The sequence below is a fragment of the Pongo pygmaeus genome, chromosome 17, assembly GCF_028885625.2.
Source record: "Pongo pygmaeus isolate AG05252 chromosome 17, NHGRI_mPonPyg2-v2.0_pri, whole genome shotgun sequence".
In the NCBI taxonomy this organism is placed as follows: domain Eukaryota; kingdom Metazoa; phylum Chordata; class Mammalia; order Primates; family Hominidae; genus Pongo; species Pongo pygmaeus.
In genome coordinates, this window is record NC_072390.2 from 51300294 (window position 1) to 51313527 (window position 13234).

Sequence of the window (13234 nt, forward strand, 5' to 3'; positions counted from 1 at the left end):
TATAATTATGTGACATTTGAAGAAAATGAAGCCTACTAGATGAATACATACATAGTAAGGTGAGCTGGAGCTGAGTTCCTAATTTGCTGCTAATTTAGAGCTGCAAGAAACCACCACGAAGGAGCCCAGATGAGCTCACTCTAGTCAAAAGTTTTTCCAGCCACACTTGGTGTTTTCAAACCAGGTTGCATACCTGACATCTGTATGTCTGAAATGGTGACCAGTCCTGTAATATAAATGAGGCACACCCACACAATGGAATACTCTGTAGCCACTGAAGAGGACAAGTGCTCTAAATGTACTGAAAGGGAATAAGCCCCAAGATGGAGTGTTATGTGAAAAGAACAAGATGCAGAATCATGTTGACAGTACATTACACTTGAGATTTAGAAAAAAGGAACACCAAAAGTGTGCATGCATGCTTTATGTGCAATGAGTATCTTGGGAAGGGCGTACAGGAAACTCATAACAGCAGCTGCCACTGGGGACACACTTGGAGAACAGGGGAGTGAGAATCTGACTCTTCACTCTTCCTGGGTGCATGTACTGCCAACCCAGAACCTCGGAGCCATGGGACATAAACTATCCAATAGAATTTAATTAAAAATAAAACTTCCCAGTTAATTCTGAGGATCAGTCAAGTTTGGGAACCACTTAACTAGATGAGTATAAAAGACAGATTGGAATCATCTGTCTTGCTTATTGAAAATGCAGGTTCCTGGGCCCCACCCTAGATCTCCTGAATCAGATGGGGAAGTTGGGAACCTGCAATGTAACCATTTCCTCAGTAGATTTTGGAATATACCGTAGTTTGCAATGGCAGGTGTTCCTCCCTTACCTTGGCCTGTGGGCTAATGCCATAGCTGGTGAAGGCATATTGCCACTGGGGCAGGCCCAGGTGGGTGATGAGCAGGCGGTAATAGGCAGTAAAGGTGTCTGTGAGAAAATGCCAGTATAATGCTCTGTCTAGGAACCAGATCTCAGTGTCTTCTGCTAATGCTGAAGTAGAAGACAAAGGAAGTAAAAGATAAGGAATAGCTTAACAGTTTTTTCTTTTTAACTAGAAAAGGTTATACTCATGGCCTTAAAAAAAAAATCCCAACAGAGAGAATGGAAAATGTAAAGTAAAAGTTCCCCTTCTGCCCCACTTCTAACCCTCCAGTCTCCTTCTCTAGTGGCCACTTTACCAGTTCCTTTGATACTCTTACAGATTTTTGCTAGATCAGTAGATTGGTCTATCTGCTGGTCTCTGACCATCTGGAAGTCCAGTCAGGCTATCTAGGCAGCTGCTCCTTTTCTGTGTGTCATAGCACTCCCCTCCCCTGGTAGGGGGGTAGAATACTGTGGTCTCAGCTTTCCTGACAGAGAAAAACACTGAATGGCTTGGGTTTTTTTGAAGAGGTCTCTATCAGTGCCATGAAAAACAAAAAGTGCCACAAAAAACCACCATGAAGGAGCTTAGCCCAGTTCACTCCTGGGAGTCTTGCCTATACTGTGGTGTGACGTCCTGCCTCCCAGTTTCTGACTTTCCATTCTTACTACTTGAAGCCTATCTTACTTCCTCTGCTGTCTAGATAGCTATAACATCTCCCTAAGTGCCCTCCATTATCCATCCAGTCTCTTTCTTTGCCAAAACTGCTGGTAGTCATGATCCCTGCCATTTTACTAAACAACCTTCATTAACTCCTTACTGTCTTCCACATTATGTCCAAACTCCTTTGCTTGCTTTCAAAGCTCTGCATCAGAGACAGCAATTGGCCTTCTAGCTTAATCTCCTCCTCATCCGCTACATGAACCATGTGGCCCACTGAATTGGAATTATTTGTCATTCCCCACAAATCAATTGTACTTTCCCATGGCTTGGCTTTTACCCATTTGTCCCTTTGTTTGGATGCTCCCTTGTCTCTTTTACTCCACCAAATCCTCCTCCCCACCCGGTATCTAATTCCTGCCCCACAGTTCAAGATGCAGCTCCAAGACTACTTTGCAACAATTCCTCTGGCTGGATAATTTCTCCTTCCCCCAGAGGTAAATCCTGGTGTCTGTATCCTCTCACCCCTACCAGACAGCTAGCTGAAGAGGGCTGCCATTGTCCAGCTCTGTAGTTTCACAGTCCCTAGGCTGGGGTCTGAAGTGCTGTTAGGGGGCTAGGTGGCAGCTGCTGCTTGAGGGCAGAGAGGGTTTTAATTTCCCATCTGGGGTCTTTGGTCTAGTAATTCAGGTTTTTATTGCTGTTAATCGGCCTAGATATAGAAGTATAAAAGAAAGATAAAAGATAATGTGTTTTCTGGATGCTTATCTAGTGCATGAACTTGCTATAGGAGTCTATAAACAAAATGTCTATTTCTTTTAGTTTTTACTCCCATATTATCCTAATCCCATCAACTATTTGGCAATAACTCACAAATGAAGATGGATAAAAGGACTGATAATTAGCCCAGAGGGTGATGCTCAGAGAGAACCAAGGGGTTTTTGGGTTTGGGACACACAAGGAACCTGGGAGCATCTCAAGAGGCCAAGAAGGTATGTGTCTCCTGAGCCATGGCTGACAAGCAAGGTCAGGCAAGACCCTAGCCAAACTATAGGACCACGCTTGTAAACAATTCTTACCTGGTTTCCCACTTTTGTAGACAAGGCAAACTTTCCCACTGCCATTGCATGAATCCAGCTCAAATATCACACTGCGAGAGTCAAAGTGAGGCTTCTCTGGCTGATCATCACTGGCTGCAAACACAGAAGTTAATGGTAATGTTCAAACAAACTCAACTCAAACACATATCTATATATTCAACTTTGCTAGGTGGAAAAAACAGAAGGAAAAAGCCTTATCTCAGACATATATACTTAAGTAGTATTTTCAAATAAATTTTGTATTTGAATTAAAGCCCTAATCTCATTCATGGACTAGGCCTTCTGTCTGGGTTTCTCTATCAGCAACGGACAATGTCAGGGAATCTGGGAAAAGGAGGCATGAGAAAAGCAAACTGAACTTCTTGTAAGTGGGACCACAGAGCAATCTGAATGGCTTGATGCTGACATAACTTCATTTCCTCTCCTGAGATTGTTTATTCTATAAAAGTGGGATAGCAAACACATTATCTGAATCTTGCTTTTTTTTTTTTTTGAGACGGAGTCTCGCTCTGTTGCCCAGGCTGGAGTGCAATGGCATAATCTCGGCTCACTGCAACCTCCACCTCCCAGGTTGAAGCAATTCTCCTACTTCAGCCTCCCGAGTAGCTGGGACTACCAGCATGTGCCACCATGCCTGGCTAATTTTTGTATTTTTAGTAGGGACGGAGTTTCACCACGTTGGCCAGACTGCTCTTGAACTCCTGACCTTAAGTTATCCACCCATCTCGGCCTCCCAAAATGCTGGGATTACAGGCATGAGCCACCACGCCCGGTCAGAACCATGGAAAAGCCCTCTAAGTCATGTGGCATAACTCTAATTCATTCTTTTCAAATGACTATTTCATAGTCTGTGGGAGTGACGTACCCTCATTTATTCCACCATTCCTCTATTGATAGGCATTTGCCTATCATTACTTGGTTGTGAATGCTACAATAATCTTCTCTGTACATGCCCTTATATTCTGGTGCTTTCATTATATGGGACAGATTCCCTGCAATAGAACAGATGTTGCCAGATTGCTCTTCAAAAAGGACTTTTTAAGATCCAGGGAGACAGACTGGAAGTCCTTTGTTTTTGAAAGATATTTTCAATGGATATAGAATTCTAGGTTTATTTTATTTTTTTTGAGACATGGTCTCCACTCTATCACCTGGGCTGGAGTGCAGTGGCATGTGAACATGGTTCATTGTAGCCTCGACCTCCTGGGTTCAAGCAATCCTCCTGCCTCAGACTCCCAAGTAGCTGGGGTCCATAGGTGTGGCCACCATACCCAGGTAATTTTTAAATTTTTTGTAGAGATGGAGTTTTGCTATGTTGCCTAGGCTGATCTCAAACTCCTGGGCTCTAGTGATCCTCTGGCCTTGGCCTCCTAAAGTGCTGGGATTACAGGCGTGAATGACTGACCAACCTATTTTTTCCTTTGAGTATTTTATCTCACTTGAATTGCTTTTAAGGAGAAAAATGCTGTTATCCTTATCTTTGTTCTCTTGTGTGTAATTTGTCTTTTCCCTTTGGCTGCATTTATGATTTTCTCTTTATCTTTGATTTTGATCAGTCTGATTATGGTGTTTCTTGTTATCATTTGTGTTTGTTGTTCCTGGCTCATTAAGCTTATTGGATATGTGGATTTATAGTTACCATGACTGGTAAACTTTTGAGCCATTATTTCTTCAAATATTTTCTAGCCCCTGACCCCTCTTCTCAAAGACTTCAATTACACATACATTATACCATGTGTTGTCCCTCAGGTCACTGATGCTGTTTTAATTATAAATATTTTTTTTTCTGTGTAACTTTAGATAGCTTCTATTATGTGTTGAAGTTTTCTAGTCTCTTCTTCTGCAATGTCTTAGCCACTAATAATCCAAACCCCTGCATTTTTCATATCAGTGCTTGAAAATCACTGTTTTATGTATTTTGTCTGTTGTTTGTCATTGTTGCTCCAGATGGGTAGATAAATCTGTTCTGTTACTCCATCTTGGATGAAATAAAAAGTCCAGTTGATATGTTCCCACCAAGTTTTGGCAGCCCTGACTGGTGCTGACTGAGGTCTGCCCTCAGGTGAAAAGTTAAAAGAACAGAAAACTCAATGTGGCTCCCTTCTGCCAACCGCAGACACCATTCCAGCTTCTGCCTGCTTTTGACTACTCTCCAGTCCTTTAAGACACGTTTTTAAACTTCTTTCATAGTATCGAGTATTATCTGCAGAAGCCTTGCTCTGATAAAAGAGATTCTGCCATATTATAAACACAATGTCAATATTTGAATTTTTTTTTTTTTTTCAAATCTACAATGTCACTGTTTTCAGTTCCTCCCTGAAATTTTAGTTTGGTTTTACCTCCACGGGGGCATATAAGCATATCGTTTTGTACTCTGTATCTAATAACGTCACTCTTAGCAGTACCAATGGATCTCTTTTGCTTCTTTTTTGAGATGGAGTCTTGCTCTGTTGCCGGGCTGGAGTGCAGTGGCATGATCTTGGCTCACTGCAACCTCTGACTCCTGGGTTCAGGTGACTCTCTTGCCTCAGCCTCCCGGGTAGCTGGGATTACAGGTGCCCGCCACCACGCCTGGCTAATTTTTGTATTTTTAGTAGAGACGGGGTTTCACCATGTTGGCCAGGATGGTCTTGATCTCCTGACCTCATGATTCGCCCCCCTTGGCCTCCCAAAGTGCTGGGATTACAGGTGTGAGCTACCATACCCGGCCCTCTTTTTTCTTAATTAAAATATTTTTAAAGTTTTATTTTTAATTGACAAATAATAATTGTATATATTTATATATTTATGGAGAACAACATGCTATTTTAAGATGTATATGCATTGTGGAAAGATCAAATCAGGCTAATTAGCATATCCACCACTAGTATTTATCATTTATTTGTGGTGAGAACATTTAAAATCCTTTCTTTTAGCTATTTTGAAATATACATTATTAGCTATAGTCATTATGCTGTGCAATAGATAACCAGAACTTATTCCTCCTGTCTCACTGAAACTGTGCCTGTTGACCAACGTTTCCCCTTTCCCTGTCCAGCCTCCCCACCCCAAGCCTCTGGTAACCACTGCTGATCTGTTACCTGTTATCTGTGCTGGTTCTCATTCATGGAGTTGTGTGTCCTCATCTGCTGAGTTAATATCAGTCTGCTTATTATTCCCTCACAAGTAATTTGTTATTTTTGCCTAGAAGCTTGTAATTTTCTCCACATCAGGATACGCATTAAGTGTCTATGTTTTCCCATCTGTTCAACTTGGGTCTAGGTGGGCCCTTTCCATCTGCAGAGAGGTGTCTTTTATTATTATGTATTTACTGCCTTTCCATCTATTTTCTCTTTTTTGAGCACCTATAATTCCAATGGAAAGTGTCCTGAATCTATTTTCCACTTCTCTTAATTCCTACCTTTTCCCTCATAATTCACCTCTTTTAAATTTATTCATCTATGCTTTAAGATATTTCTTGTACTTGATTTTTCAGGCTAACTCAGGTCTCAGTAAAATACATATACTCTTCTTCAATTCATGTAGTCAATTGTTTGAGAATGTTTGTTTTTATCCATAGAAAGTCTTTATGTTGTCTTAAATCTCCTTAAGTATTCTTGTTCTTATTTAGATTTTTATCTGTGTCCTCTAGCAGTTTTATTTCTCTGGTTGGGTATTTTTTTTAAATAGTGATGGGATCTCACCATTTTGCCCAGGCTAGAGTGGTGGCTATTCACAGGTGTGATCACAGCATGCTACAGCCTCAAGCTCGTGGGCTCAAGTGATCAGTGGAGATTTACAGAGGTGATGATAGCACACTACAGCCTCAATCTCCCGGGATCCAGTGATCCTCTTGCCTCAGCCTCACAAGTAGCTAGGAATACAGGCTCATGCCACTGCACCCGGCTGATTGTGTATTCTATTTTTTCCTGATGATCCTCTCTCTGACTGCTGAGTCCCCTGAGAGAAGTCACTGTTTTTCCATTTAGGTTTAATAAGACTTAGGTATACTTGTTGCACTATCCTACAATGCATGAATCTAGCAGGTGTCGGAAGGCCAAGTGGTTTTTATCCCCATTTGTATGTGGAACAATGTGATCCCATGAAGCCTCTCTGTTATCTACTCTACCTCTTCTCTTCCAGCCTCAAGAGCAGGGAAGACTTAGCCCACCTATTTGACTACTTCTTCACCTTTTAGAGAAGCCCACCCCACACATATAAAGACAGTGGCACCTTTTTCCTACCCCTGGAAATTCCACAAATCTTTGTGTGACAGGCTCTTTCCAGGACCCATCACTGTCTAGCCTCTGCCCCTGAACTTCTCTGGTACTATTCTTCAATTGCTCATCCAATCGGAGGAGAAAGCCTTACATCAGTTTTCTCTGCCAGGGCTTAGTGAACCCCAAGGTCTTAGTATTGGAGACATTAGTTGCCTATTCACTATTTGTTCTTCCTTTCTTTCTTAATGAAAGCCCAGTTCTATTCAAGGAAGCCATACTGCACAACTAAAAGTATTTACCTTCTCAGACCCCTGGCAACCTGGGTTGCCATTTGACTCTTCTAATAGCTATTAGGAGGTGCTGCTGAGAAAACTATTGTTTTCTTGATCAAAAGGGAGAGATTCTGCAAACAGCCAGGTATTTTGCCCTTTGCCATTTACTCGTCTTTTTTCCTGACAGGAAAAGCCCACCTTCCTCAACCATAAGGATGAAAACCATATCCAAAGCCTGGTGCAGCACAATGCCAGAGGGAGATTTTATCATTGACTTTCTCAAGCAGCTATATCAGCCTAGTTCCAGATTGCTTGTTATAAGAAAAATAAATTGCTATTTAAACATTGTAACTACATCTGTTATATGCGACCAAACACAACTCTGACTAAGTCCTCACGTACTCCCAGTTGCTCCTAGGTTTTAGCAGCCACTTGACTTATGAGCCATTTCACTCAGAAGTGGCAAAGAGCTTGGAGGTAAGAATGGAGAGGAAAGGAGCTGTATTTAGATTGTCATTTTCCCTGAATCCTCTTGATACTGAAATGTGAGTGAAGTTTAATCTTTAACATTCATTCATGCACCAAGATTCATTAAGTACCTACTATGTGCCAGGCATGGAGCTGGATGCTGGAAACAAAGATACCAACCTTGGCATCTTCTTCCTACCTTCATGTGTATCGTCCTCCAGGTCTGCCAGAGTGGGTGCATTAGGAAGTGAATACATGGAAGACTGGGTGAGTTGAGTCAGTTTTGAGATGCTGTTAATTGCCATGCTTCCCAGTGGAATGATGTGCTCTAGGGGAACATGCATTAAGGAGAATTACATGGAGTAACAGCCTAGTTACAATGGTTATCATGAGATTCTGCTTGAATAACCTAAGCCCAGGTATTGTTTGGCCCCGTGGCTGAGGAATCTGATGGAAGGTGGGAAGAAGAGGATTACTCACTGCATATTCCAAAATACCAACCTTTCATACAAAAAAAGGAACTGGGGGCCACGGGTGATGAAGAGCCCCCATTGTATGTATTAGGGTAGAGTGGAAGAAAAATTTCAAAGGGAATACCAACAAAGAACTGGGAAATCTGGGCTTAGGAACATCTGAAATGTAAAGGACTTTAAAATGTTTTTGCTCCCTCTTTCCTTTGTTTAGGAAGTATTCTGCATAAACATTTTCTGAAGGAGTAATAGCTTTGATTACATAATGGACCCCTTCTATTCTTCTTGTTATAAGCTTTCATGATAAAAAAAAAAATCCCCCCTTCTCTTTATCATTTTCCCTTACTCAGTGGTGAGAATTTGGCAGCCTTCTTGCTTGGTTCTAGTCTTCTGTGATTAGGGTGAAAATACGGACTAGGAAGCCGCATGTTTTCTTTATTTGACTGCTGAAAAAACTGGAATGGTTTAAAGCAATAAAACAACCTGTGTAAAGACCATGTAATGTCTAAGAAGAAAAGACCACTAAAGAGGCAAACATCAGAAGATGCCTCTGCTGCCTTTTCTGTCACTGACTTAGGCTGTTCAGTATATAATGGGTATGGTAATGGGGATAAGAAGACTGGGCTTGGGGAGATTAAATTAGAGAAGGTTTTGCAACAATGAACTGGGACTCACTCATAAAACTTTTATTCTCTGAATCAGGCATATAAAGGGGCTAGCCTGTTGCAAGGATGTGGGCCAGGGAGAGTTCGCCAGTTGGTTTAGTCTATGTCCCCTCTCTGTTGCTCCAGACACCAAAAGCCACGGCCTTGCTATAAACGAAGGTTCTGATGTGACAAGGATGGTTTCCAAGCCATAGGAGGAAATGATTATAAGATAAAAGCTAATGTTCAATATTCACTAGCAAGCTATAAAAAAGTACCTCTGGCTGGGCGCAGTGCCTCACACCTGTAATCCCAGCACTTTGGGAGGCCAAGGTGGGCGGATCACGAGGTCAGGAGTTCAAGACCAGCCTGACCAACATGGTGAAACCCTGTCTCTACTAAAAATACAAAAATTAGCCGGGCGTGGTGGCACATGCCTGTAATCCCAGCTACTCAGGAGGCTGAGGCAGAAGAATCTCTTGAACCCAGGAGGCGGAGGTTGCAGTGAGCAGAGATTGCGCCACTGTACTCCAGCTTGGGCAACAGAGTGAGAGTCCATCTAAAAAAAAAAAAAAAAAAAAAAAAAAGTACCTCTGACCAGCAGTGCAAGATAGACAGGAAGGCTTTGGAAATCACCCAAACAGGGAACTCAGGTGTGTAGGTAGAAGGCCGAGGCAACGAAGGCAAGATGTCTGCTCTGTAGATTTGCAGTGCAACAGAAGTCACTGCATTTTTAGGGACAGCAGTGGGGAAATGTAGGGTACTTCCCAAGGCCAAAGTAGATCTGGTTGGAGTCAGACACAATAATGGACTGGAGGGGAGGTACTGGAGGGGAGGGGCTGGGGAATCTGTGCCATGAATGGGCTGGGCTCCTGTGGCTGGACAGGGTTTTCTAGCCTATGAAATGTTTTCAAGAGTCTTCACCTAAATGTTCAGCACTGTCTTTCATGCCTATATAGTACCTACAATCTGACATGTACAAACTTGTGAGTTCCCACATCCACACACAAATGTTTTGTCCTAGACAAAAGATGGCATCCTGTGAATTGAGGTAGCTGGTGACTTAGGCTGAGGTGATGTGAAGGAGAGAAGCAAAAACTCTGGTTTGAGGATTAGGGCCCTGAGGTCTTTATGATGGTGGGAATAAAGGAAGGAGCCTGAAAGAGATAAGTGGCCCCTGTCATAAACACTAGAGACTGTCACTGCAGCCTACCCTGAGGGGTTTACTCGGAGGTAGAGCCCTCTGAGGCTTTAAGTTTGAGGTGGCTAGGGTTTTTTATGTAGTAATTAATGGTTTTCTCTACCCTATCCCTACAGGAATCCTCTAAATTGAACTTCCAGTTCCATACTGCTAGACTGTCATGGGGTTTGTGGTGGGTGAAGCAATGATGGCATCTGTTAGTTTTGGGACATAATTACAGCTTCTGGACATGGCACTTGAGGGGCACCCATGAAAACCATCCAGATTCAAAGACTCAAAAGTCAAAGGGCCCTCAGAGTTGTCCCATTCAATCTCTCAGCCAGGGAAATGTTCCCCTACAGCAAGGAGGCTGACTCACCATCCAGCTTCACACTCCATGTCATGTGGAAGCCATTGGTCATCAGGTAAAAGTTCTTCACATCTTCAGGCATCACACAGTTATTCTTCTAGAATCACAAAGCAGCTAAGTGTCAGGTCAGGGCTGGGAAAGAGGGTACAGGGCTATGGCTTAAGGCACTGGGGACATGTTTAGCATGTTATAGGTCCCTGAAATAGGAAGGCTCTGATAGTTACCTACAAAACTCTATTAGAGAGGCACTGGGGTCTTGCCAGCAGAGTTCCAGTTTGTCTTTTTTTTCTTCAGCAGCTAATGCAAACCAGGTACCTGCTCTGCCATGATAATGCCTCAATGGGCAGCCACCTGGCAAAGGGAACAAGCTGAAGGGGAGACAGGGGAACATGGCAAGAGGGGAAGTCCTAGGTAAAGTCTGACAATGTTCAAGCAAAGCAATCACTGCCGTACATATCAGACCCATGCTCATATATTATTTTCTGAAACAAATTATTGGACAAATGAGAGCATCTTAAAAGTGAAGAGTGCCTGTAATCCCAGCACTTTGGGAGGCCGAGGTGGGCGGGTCACGAGATCAGGAGATGGAGACCATCCTAGCTAACACGGTGAAACCCCATCTCTACTAAAAATACAAAAAATTAGATGGGTGTGGTGGCGGGCGCCTGTAGTCCCAGCTACTCGGGACGCTGAGGCAGGAGAATGGCGTGAACCTGGGAGGCGGAGCTTGCAGTGAGCCAAGATTGTGCCACTGTACTCCAGCCTGGGCGACAAAGAGAGACTCTGTCTCAAAAAAAAGTGAGGAGTATATTATTTCCAGAAAACTTATGCAATGTCTAAGTTCTGACAGCTCTTAGAAGGTAACCGTATATACTCAAATATTTCACATATCCATGGATATGAAATCATCCAAAACTGTTGGATAAGAAATCATCCAAAACTGTTGGATAAGAAATCATCCAAACCGTTGGCGGAGAGAACAAAGAAGCTTAGTATCCTTTCAGGAGATACCAGGAACAAGCCCTACATTCTAAGTAACTCACATCTGTGTGTGTGTATGATCAGTCTTCCCTAGCCAACTCAAATCCCTGGAATGTGCAAAGGATGAGTTCTCCAATTCATTTCCTGGGCCCCCTAGAATGGACTTCTTAATGTAATTACAGAGGCAAAGAGGCAACATGTTAATAACTATCCAAGCTTGTGGCTTACTGGACCCTTCTGAGATGTGATACTGACAACTGCTTATGTCAGGACTGCATTAGGTCATCCTGTCAGTCAGTTCTAGGTACCCAATGCGTGGGAAAGCATCATGTAGAAGGACGATCTGAGTTCACTTCCCAACTCTGCCAGTAGCTGAGTGACCTTGAACATGTCACTCTGTGAATCTAGGTTCAAGAATAAACTCTAAGACTTAATATACAGAACACTGGCAGTACAAGGGGGTGTGAGTTTGACAGGAAGAGAGGAGACTAGGAAATTATTATTATTCACAGCCACAGCATCTTCAGGAACTATAGATAAAGAGAAAGCTTCAAGCTTGCTGGAGATTTTAAGCAGTGTTTTTAGATTATTAAATGGACAACAGCTGTCATTTTAATGAAACAGGTTTTAAATTTCCTTTATGAACTAAAATGTATGTTCTGATCAAGTTTTGTTTTTTCTGTGTCCATTATTTAGTACCCAGTCTCATAAATGTAAAATTTAAGAGACTCTCAGACTCCTTGGACTAATTTGTTTTCCCACTATTTGGAGTTAGGGGCTTGCTCCTAGTGCCTCCTGTGTGGCCACATTATCTGTGCTTTCAGAAGAAAAAATGCACTTGCGGAATGCGTTTCTCCCACCCCTAAAACCCTGCTACAGGAAGCCTACAGTTACCAGTGTTCTGCAAGGTCCTTCCTCCTCTCTTCGCCCCAAAAGGCCAGCATCGCCCTGACATTTTGATCACTAGTGCCATCTAGTGGTAAAGACAAGGAAACTACTGTCTATCAGCCTTTCTTAATGGGGATTCCATGAGATCCAGGCTGAGGGCAGTTGGACTATTTGGCATTGTTCATATGTAAGTCAGGCTGAATAATTCCAGTAATCGTAATTATAACATTTGTTATGGTATTTATTTCACCCAAGAAATAAGTTTTTGTATTATTTTATACCGATATTTTTTACAATTATTCAAAATTCATACAAATAGAAAAAAATCTGTGAAATCAAATATTTAAAAAACATTTCAAATACTAATATACATAAAAATTTTCAAGTAAACCAAATTCATGAAAAACATCAATCCCTCACTGTCATTCCAATTTAAATGACTAGCGGCCCTGGCTCTGCTGCTCTTTGCTGCAGACCCTTCCGCCCCAAGCACCCCTAGGGCAGTTGCTGGGCCTGCAGTTCTCCAGCCTTCCTACTGCATGTAGCTCTTCTGAGTGGGGCAAATCCAGGAAGAAAGGTTCACAACCAAAATTTAAATGACCACATACCTGCTTCAGTCCTTTAAGATTGGAGAGAAAAGTAAACAACCTCTCCTAATTTTAACGTATCTCACCTTTTTTTTTTTTTTTTTTCTGGCCAGTGACTCAGTTACTGCCATTTTAAAATTTCTCTTCTAACCAACCTGAAAAGAGTTTGCTTTTCCACAGGGAGCAATCTACCCACATCAGAGGGCTTCTTCCCACACAGATCCATGCCCAGTCTATATTTTGGGGGGTGTGATAGGAGGGCAGGGAGGAGGGTAATATCAGGATTGGAGGGAGGGTCTGGGGAGAAAGCCAACAAGGGAGAATAACAACGACTGGCGTCTGAAATAACAGCTGATTGCATCAAGATGGTATCTGCAATCTCTAGCCCAGTGGTGATTCTGTCACATAGTTCCTAATTTTTAATCTTTTTTTTCTTCTCCTGAGACAATCTACAATGGTTTATTTAAGCTACTTTAGAAAGAGTCCATCACAAGCTCTGTTACTACTTCATTGGATGAAGGACCTGAGCCACTTTTTTGTTTTG

General features: G+C 42.4%; 1 protein-coding gene across 8 annotated transcripts in view; it reads right to left on the reverse strand.

Annotated features, from left to right (window-relative positions):
• Window positions 1-13234, reverse strand: part of TPGS2 (tubulin polyglutamylase complex subunit 2) — a 53768-nt gene that overhangs the window by 22825 nt on the left and 17709 nt on the right. For 4 of the 8 annotated variants that reach the window (XM_054461111.2, XM_054461117.2, XM_054461110.2 and 1 more), the window contains 4 exons: window positions 10244-10331; window positions 7770-7898; window positions 2611-2724; window positions 839-999 (listed from right to left, as the gene is read on the reverse strand). In XM_054461111.2, the coding sequence (XP_054317086.2) occupies window positions 839-999; window positions 2611-2724; window positions 7770-7898; window positions 10244-10331 (492 nt within the window). The remainder of the gene's footprint in view (window positions 1-838; window positions 1000-2610; window positions 2725-7769; window positions 7899-10243; window positions 10332-13234) is intronic. The other 4 variants (XR_010124170.1, XM_063653608.1, XM_054461115.2 and 1 more) reach the window with 1 other exon arrangement.